The sequence below is a fragment of the Humulus lupulus genome, chromosome 7 (assembly GCF_963169125.1).
Source record: "Humulus lupulus chromosome 7, drHumLupu1.1, whole genome shotgun sequence".
Lineage (NCBI taxonomy): Eukaryota > Viridiplantae > Streptophyta > Magnoliopsida > Rosales > Cannabaceae > Humulus > Humulus lupulus.
Window position 1 is genome coordinate 20305943 of NC_084799.1, and position 9392 is coordinate 20315334.

At 32.8% G+C, this 9392-nt stretch overlaps 1 protein-coding gene across 1 annotated transcript; it reads right to left on the reverse strand.

Moving 5' to 3' along the window:
• Window positions 1-8077: 8077 nt before the first annotated feature.
• On the reverse strand, window positions 8078-9392 carry LOC133791465 (uncharacterized). The gene is made up of 4 exons (XM_062229392.1): window positions 9275-9392; window positions 8840-9080; window positions 8581-8701; window positions 8078-8407 (listed from the first exon to the last, which is right to left on the reverse strand). The coding sequence occupies exons 1-4, from the start codon at window positions 9390-9392 to the stop codon at window positions 8078-8080; spliced, it is 810 nt and encodes a 269-aa protein (XP_062085376.1).

The following is a 9392-nucleotide window of genomic DNA, read 5'->3' on the forward strand; positions in this document are numbered from 1 at the left end:
ATATGACAAAACACTACAAGTAAGGAAACTAGTACCTAATATGGACATGCAAGGAAAATGCAACACTAGTTCATGCACATTTTTTTTTGTAAACAAGGTAGGTGCAATAACACTACACATATACACTTTAATTGACAAATTAGACTATAATTAACAAGTTTAACGAGAAAATTTGGCTTTATGCTGAAGACTACTTAAGCATAACAAAGTCTTCATTTGTGAAGATGCAAGGTTAAAATTAGTTCATGAAATAGTTAAAAGACCAAGACTGATCCAGATTCTGAGAAACTGGTATCCGCTTAATAATTCATATGGGTAATAGAGGCCCCAGGAAGAAGGGAAAAAAAACCAGTTAAAACGTTATATAGAATACAGAGTGTGTAAGTCAAGTGTAAAAACGGCCTCTTACCTTAACAGAAATAAGATACATATCCATGTATGCCATTCCACACTAGTAGTACTTATGGGGTTGAATCTAACTGATTTTTTAGTCCATTGAGAATCAATTTCAACCTAGACTTTTAACAAAATAAAACAACCTAGACTCTCGGTTAACAAATAGTTGGATAGTTGTAATAAGAAGGGTAATAAACCATAACTGGAGTAACTACCATGCATTAAGTAAACCTTGCACATTTGCAATATACTGCGATTTCTGTCAATGTATGGACATATATTAGCAGTCACAAATAAATTATGCTAGACCTATCTATCGAGAGGAAAGACACAGAACAATCTGTGATTTTTGCTAATTTTTCTTTCCTTGCCAAGTTTAACTTAGATCAAACTTTTCAAAGGTAGGCAGTATATTCAATACAATCAGTAAAGCCAAAATCTAATATAGGACAAAGATTACAACTGAAACATAAATAAACTAAAAAAATTCTTATGTAACTGAGAGATTCCTGTATAAAATACAAATATATAAATCCTAAATTTACACCTAAAGTACAAACTCTTATCAAGATTTGTCACTGACCATATAGGATCAAGTTAACAACAAAGCTAGCACAAGCTCTAATCCTCTCAACATGGAATTGGAATGGTGATGAATGATCACTAATGCCTACATCTTCTTTAATTAAACATCCAATACATATACAAACAGAGTCTTATATATAGATTTTTTTGTTCTCTTAATTAATAATAAGTAAACAATCAAAGTATAATTAATACTAAGCAATGAAATAAACTTGGCAGAGCATTTGCACCTCTTCTTGCTCTGCAAATGGATGACTTCCGCACACAACCCCAGCTCCGACCTTCGTCCAAGTTGTTGTCCTCCGTCATCTAGCCTAAATCGCAACTAGTCGGTGTCCTCCATCGTCAATGAATTTAAAAACTATTGCAAAACATTTGTTGAATACAAAAATAAAATAATCACCAACCCAACACTCAATTACAGATGAAAAATAAATATATGATGAACTTAATATTAAACGACTTACCAGAATCCCATAATGAAGACCCAACTCAGTCAAAAACTTCACGTTAACACAACACCATTTTACTTTTTGATTTACACACCCCACCATTGTTGTTTCTGTACCTGATTCACTTAGGGGAGAAAGATGCTCCTCCATCTTTAACATCTTAGACAGAAGATCCTGTGTGTGTGTGTGGGGGGGGGGGGGAGGGGAGGGGGCTCAGGGGAGAAAGATCTTCTGTCTCTCATGGACGTTAGCATTCTATAGTTTATGCCACTCTTTCCACAAGTCATAGGAATTAGGCTTACTGCGGCCTAAAACTTCCACAACATACGACCAATTTGTAGATCTCCCTCCATTTCCATACTCAATCCATTCTCATCTTGTACGACTCAACACAGGACCTTGTTCAAACTTTACAGATGACAGACTTCAGTCTTTAACAGCCAACGACCACCAATACTCACTTCCAGATGGCCACACTACAACCCATTTGACACGTGGAATACTAACTCTATGTCTGGAAATACAACTCTCTTAAGGGAAAATGCAACTGACCAAAAAAATCAAGTTACCAATTTACCCCCAAACATGTACTTATTTTCAGACGAAAAAATGCATAATAATGTTATTTATCTGAAGAAAATTAAAAATGAGGAAAAACATACTATTTGATAATACAACTTGTTCTGCCAAGTAATTTGACTGGGGTGAACAGTATTTTATATTTTGTCGGTTCCGAGGTGTGTCAAACCTCAGACCCAACTGAGGTTTTACATAACTCCCCTTTTTATATTACCTCTTCATCTTTCTTTTTTTAATTTTACCATTCAATTAAGTTTTTTTCCCCTATTCTTCTTCTTCAAACCGATTGTTTTTGCATGCTTTTTGTGTTTTCAGTGATCAGAGTTGTTGAATAGAATTTGGGGTGATCGGAGTTGTTTTTGGTCATCTGAGTTGTTATATAGAAGTTGGGGACGACTGGAATTTTTGTAAGTTTTCGGCTAACGGACGTGAAGGGTATGGGTATGCGTCGTTCTCCTCGAACTCCAACAGTTCCTGTTGACAATCCAGAACCTAACATTGAGGTATTTTGGTTTCTTTTTTATCTTTGGTTTTTATTTTGATTTGTATTTTTTTTTCTGTGTTTTGGTTTGGTTATTTGTTTGTTTTTTGTTAATTTGAGTTGCTCTCAAATATTTTTTCTGTTGTATTCGTTATTTTTATTTTATGTTTATGTTTTTAAGAGAGGTAATGTTGGTTCTTCATCAACAAGTGTTGATAGTGGTTTGCGTTCTTCCCCTCGAAGTAAAGATTCATCAAGGATGAAGAGCACAGCTGCTGGGACAAAAAAAGATCATGGGAGTAGAGTTAAGGTACCTAGTTACTTTGATTTTGTTTTCCATGTTTATGTGTATGTTTTTATTATAATTTTTTTTTTAAGTTCATAGTTTATATGTGTTTGGTATTGCTTTCTTTTGTGGTCCCTTGTTACTTTATATGGTTTAAGCGTATGATTATGTTTATTATGTTTAGTGTTTTGTAATGTGTTCTCATGTGGTGCCTAGTTACTTTTGAATTTATTTACTTTTATCATTTTTTGTTATTTTAATGTTAAGTTACCATGTTCTGTATGTTGTCCACTTTTCTTTTTTTTTTTATTATTTTTTTTTTGGCTTTTATAGGTACCGAGTTATTTGTTGATGTTTAGTGTTTTTTTTTTTAAAGTTCATAGTTTATATGTGTTTGGTATTGCTTTCTTTTGTGGTCCCTGGTTACTTTATATGGTTTAAGCGTATGATTATGTTTATTAAGTTTAGTGTTTTGTAATGTGTTCTCATGTGGTCCCTAGTTACTTTTGAATTGATTTGCTTTTATCATTTTTTGTTATTTTAATGATAAGTTACTTTGTTCTGTATGTTGTCCACTTTTCTTTTCTTTTTTATAATTTTTTTGGCTTTTATAGGTACTGAGTTAGTTGTTGATGTTTAGTGTTTTATAATAGGTACCTAGTTACTTTGTTTTATTTTCTTATTTTTTTTCCTTTATATAATTCACAGTTACTTTATTATGTTTAGTGTTACGTAACCAGTGTGTAATTAGTTGCCATGTTTTTTTTTTTTTAAGGATGCGCATTTCAGAATTAAACCTGATAGGCGTTTTGGTAGTAAAGTCCAACAGGGGAATAAGCCTTCTGTTATTAGTGAGATTAAGGCAGTTTTAAGTTTGAAACAAAAAGCGATGTTTCGAAGAACCCCATTCGGTCACTTTTTGGATATGTCTGATATTACATTTCAGGCGTAGTTATTTCATAGTGTTTTGCTTAGCGAGGTTCATAAAAAAATGAAGATTCGGAGTTTTGGTTTAAATTGGGTGACAAATTAGTTAGGTTCTCAATCAATGAGTTTGCCCTCATTACTGGTTTGAAATGTGTGGGCAGTGTTGACTTTAGCATGTTCAAAGAGGCTAATTTAGGGCTTAGGAAATCTCTTTTTCTGTTGTACGAAGGTAAACCCAGGAAAGAAGAAAAACTTAGGAAATAAGAGGTTGCATGTGAGTTTAATGATAAAAATTTGAAGAAGAAAGGTGATGAGGTTGTCGTTAAGTTGGATATTGTTCATTTGTTAGCTAGTTTTTTGTTTGGGACACATACTGAGACTCGCGTTGACTACTCCTTCTTTGCCATGGTTGATACTGATTTCGCTGAGATGAAGAAGTTTGCTTTTGGGAAAGTGTTGTGGCAAAGAACTAGGTGTGTCATGCGAGCAGTATTGAAAGATAAGAATGCCATGTATGATTATGTTCCTAGGAAAGCAGATGGGTCACTGAATAACCATAGTTATAAGTGATGTGGTTTCCCTGTTGCTTTCCTTATATGGATATATGAGACCATTCCTTCTTGTTCTCAAGCGTTATGTAGAAGGGTTAATTTTTTGTTTCCAAGGATTCTGAATTGGACAAGTAGGGGAAGTGTGTCATACCAGTATTTGGTTGATCAAGTTCTTTTGGAGGAAGAGGTAATGATTTTTTTTTTTTTTTGGTTTTTTTGTCATTCAATTCTATTTTTATTATGTTTATTTTATATTTGGGTAACTAGTTACTTATTACAGTTATTTTTGTAGTTTGTTTAAAAAAAAAAAAAATTGATTCTTGCAGTTTGATGTTAATGTCATAATCCCTACCAATGAAGAAATGAGACTGCCTATACTGAGAGGGTTGTCTTTTGAGAGTAATTTTTTGCCAACAGATCCACCTGATGATGATGCTAGTCCATTAGATATGCATGAGGATCTTAGTGCCATTGAATCAAAATTGGTTGAAGTGCATGATTCCCAGAAGTGTATATTGCTTGCAATTTCTGAATTGAAGAAATCCTTCGCATCTGATTTTGCTTGTGTTATATCTTTGTTGGATGGTATTAAGGCATCTATGGCTGCTGGTAATCATAATGTTGGTGGAGAGTTTGAAGATCCTATGCATGCTAGGGCTTCTTCTGAGGTAACTGGTTACTATTGTTTGTGTGTTTCCCTTTATTATGTCTAATTTGGTTCTAATTTTTGTAAAAATTGCTGGTTTTTGTATTTTTAGGATTTTTTTTATGGCCATTCTTCTGGGGGTTACCAAAATGTTGATATTGGTGAGGAGTTGGGAGCTGATTTGGAGCATTCTGTTTAGATTGCTTCACAAATTTTTACTACTGATAAAGTAATATTTTCTTTTCCTTTTATTTGTTTAAGCAATTGGTTATTTTCCCCTTTTTTTGCTTGTTTGTAATGAAGTATTGGCTGTACATATTTATTTATTTTTTAGGAGCCAATTAAAGTTGACTCAACTGTATGCTCAAGTCCTCGAACTCCCACATTTCATGTCTCTAATGTAATATGGAGAGTTATTAATGAATCGGTTGAGAGGCCACTTAAAGAGAGTAGTTCTTTGGAGGATAAAAGTAAGTGGTCGATTGTGTTGTATGATGATGCACAAGCAGTTGATAATGGACTGATTTTGGGAAAGAAAAGGCAAGCGAAGCCGGGCGCTTTAGTAAAGTCTCATTTCTTAACAAATTTTGGATCTTTTGAAGTCGGAGTGAAACAAAAAAGAAAGAGGACAAATATTGGCTAATATTTGTCCATTTTCCAATGAACTTGGTGATAATCACACTAAAGAACAACTGTCTGAGTTTGACTCCTGGATTAAATGTGATTTGAAGAAAAAGGAACAAGTATGTATAACCATTAATTGTTTTTAAGTTTTTTCTATGCGTAATATGTCTGATTAATTTGTTAACTTTTTTATTTTGTTTTTTAATGTATTGTTCATGTTCAAGAAATATGATGATAATTATGTGGACCCACCAATTAACTTCACTTTTGTCCTTGTTTCTGAGAAGACTTGGTTTCATAGCATTTATTTCTCTGGGCAATTTGTTGATTCATCAGTGATATTCTTCCTTTTATTTTATTTATTTTTCCATGTTGGACTTATTTTTTTTTTGTTTTAAAAGGTAATAAGTCTAGTGATCTATTTATGATATATATTATGATATTATTGGGTAACCAGTTCCCTTACTGTTTGCTTTGTTGTAGTTCATTGGGTAACTGGTTACCCAAACTTTGTAACAGTTTTGTGTTGATGATGGTAACCAGTTACCCATGTGTAATAAAGTTTTATTGTCTATTATAGTTGATTGGTTTCTATATATATTATCTTATAAGGATGTATTTTTTTATTATTCAGCATATTGATGTGATGATGTATTACTTTAGGAGAAATGTTAAATTTTCTAAAGATTTGAAGAGGAGAGTATCTACGATTGACACTTGTTTTGGGCAAACACAGAGTGTTTATGTATGAAGATTTTAAGAAAAACGGTGTGGTGCATTTAAAGTAGATGAGAGCTGCATTGCTTTGAAGATAATGAAGGGGGAATCCATGTTTTGTGCAACTCGTGGGAATTTGCTTGATGATGTTGTCATGCCTGTTAATGTGAAGACTCTTATGCACTGGATTGTGTTGCACTTTAATATATAGCAGAGATCACTTACGGTGTATGATTCAATGTCTAGTGCAAAGCATGAAAATCATACTTTACCTGTCATTGAGGCATTTGCTGTTTTGATTCCTCTTCTATTGGAGAAGATTGATTTCTATGATCGTCAAGATATTAATATTGATGTTAGTCCGTATGATGTGGCAGAGAATGAGGCTTTGAAGTTGAGCATTGCTAGAGGCATTCCTCAACAAATTGATTGGTTAGTTTGTTTATTTGATTTTAGTTTTTTTTTCCTATTGTTTATATGTTCTTAGTTGTCTTTTTTTTACCTGTTTCCATTATGCAGCGATCTTGGGGTGTTTACTACTTATTTTGCCGAGCAAATAATACTTGGGAAGGAGAATGAGATGCCTAAACATATTGATGTTCGTCTCCTTCGCGAAGACATTGCTGTCAGCTTTTACTATCATGGAAAGAACAAAGAACTTGAGGGATACTTAACTAGCGATGAGTTCAATGAAAGACTTTTGGAGAGGAGACGGAAGAGAATGAAAATTGTTGCATAGGCTTTTAGTGATATTATGTTTCTTTTGCTTTTTTATTTTTCTATAACAGTAATTAAATGATGGATCAATTTCTAGTTTTACAGTTAGCTATTTTAAATTTCTTCTTATGTAGAATATTGGGATTCTTAAGGTCATTATATATATATATATCAGTATAGCCTTTTGTTAATTCATTTGTTGTTTTAGAGGGTAACCAAGTACTCACGTTGTTTCTTTGCTAACATACCGAGAGTAACTGGTTACTTAAGTATTTTTTTCCCCATTGGTTTGTTGTTTTTTATTTCAATTATTAATATATATTTTATATAACACTTTATAGCAGGTAGCTAGTTTTCTATTTGTTTTCATATTTTTTTACAATATTTTATGGAATTATTTGAAGGTAATTAGTTCCTAGTTGGGTTGTTTAACTAATTTTCCTGGTGTTGTTCGGGCAACAATGATTTTGAGGGTAACCAGGTACTTAGGCTGTTGGTTTCGTAATATACTCAGGGTAACTGGTTACTTAAGTGTTTTTTAGATTTTTCCACTAAGTTTGTCTTATTATAGTAATGCAACCAGTTTATTAACTCAATATTAAAGTAACTTTAATATTATATATAGAGGAGTTTGTGATAGAAGAAAGTAAAGGTTTTAATTTTTATTTTTTTTTTGGCTTTTAGATTGTTATCATGGGTAATTTATCTTGTATTGTAATATCAGTGTAACCAGTTACCTATATCGTTGTTTTGTTGTTACTTTTGGGTAACTAGTTACGTTCATGTTTGTTTCCTTATGGTGTATTTATACTGATGGTAACATTGATAAATAAGAAGTAAACAAATCCAAGAAATTAGTTTGAAAGGATTTTATAAGTTTGCATAATCAATCAATGTGTTTAAATTTGAAACAATTTTATTAAAAATGCTGAATAATACTTGATGAATATGAAAGTCACTCTTTCAATGAATAAAGCTATTAAATGTTTGTTTTGCTGTAAAATATGAATCCATGTCTTTGGCTTTTTCTGTTTGTTTGGCTTCTCAATTGGAGGATTCCTACAAGTCTTCTTGTTATGTCCTGGTTGCCCACATTTCCCACAGGTGATTATTACTTTAGGTCCCCCTCTTGATCTTAGCAGGGATTGTTGTCTTTGGAGGCAGCACGATTATGTCCAAGTGTTGTGGGAGATTCCATTCATATTTATGGGGCAAGGGATGAACATTTTCTTGATACAATGCTTTCAATGTTTCTGTTCTGTAGAACTTTGCACAATAATCATACACACTCAAGTTTCTATTTGCAATGACAGCTACTGCATGGCCACAAGGCATTTCATCTTCTTGAAACCTATTGCAAGTACATGTTCTATTATGTATGTTTACTGTGAAATTTATCCCCTTTTGATCACGAACTTGGTATTCTATTGTATTGAAAGGCAAGACCTAAAAATTGTTTTGTCATGAAATAGAATCAGATAATAAACATTTTAACTAGAATTAGCATTGAAAGTAACTAGTTATCCTTTAGTGTAATTTTTTTTCTGTTGTTATGGAAGGTAACTGGTTACCATCTATTGACAGAATAAAGAATAGTAAGAATAAGTTTAGTTGCATACCTCATACTTCATTTTTGAAACAATGTCATGTCTCAATTCATTCTCTGTTGCTTTAGAGACTTTTGTGAATGTTCCGTTTGCATTATTTGAGTTGTTCCAAACCCACTTTTGAACCAAACTTCTAATAAGGCATTCAACCAAGATATCAATGGGAAGATTTCTTGCAGCTTTTAGTGCAGCGTTGAGTGATTATGCGATGTTGGATGTCATCGTGGTGTATCTTTTTGTTGGCGAGTATGATCTTGCCCAAGTTTCATACTTGACTTTCTCTAAATAGGGTCTAATACGTCTGTCAAGTCTATCAAGGCCTCTCATGTACTGTTCACATTCTGTTTTTGTGTATGCTTTTGCTGCTGCAATGAATTTCATGTGTAGCTCTTCTCCATGGCTTCCATACTTGTTTTTCAAATTATTGAGCAAGTGAAACATGCAAGCTCCATGGAAAGCATTTGGGTACACCATATGTACTGCATTGTCTATGCTCTTTTGTCTGTCGGAAACTATAGCCAATCCAGTGGATTATAAATATTTTAAAATAAAAAACAAAAATTAGGTTTTTTTTTTTCAATTTTTGTGAAGGCAACCAGTTACTTTATTCAGATACTAAAAGAAATAGCATGTATTTGTGTATTTTGTTTTGGTAAAATGTTCCTATGTATTTGTAAACAAGAATATATAATTGAAGCTATCATACCTTCGAGTTCTCCAAAGGTGTCTCTGAGTTTGGAGAAGAACCAAAGCCATGAGTTATCATTTTCAAAGTCTGCTATTCCAAAAGCCAACATGAAAATGTTGTTGTTTGAATCTAACAT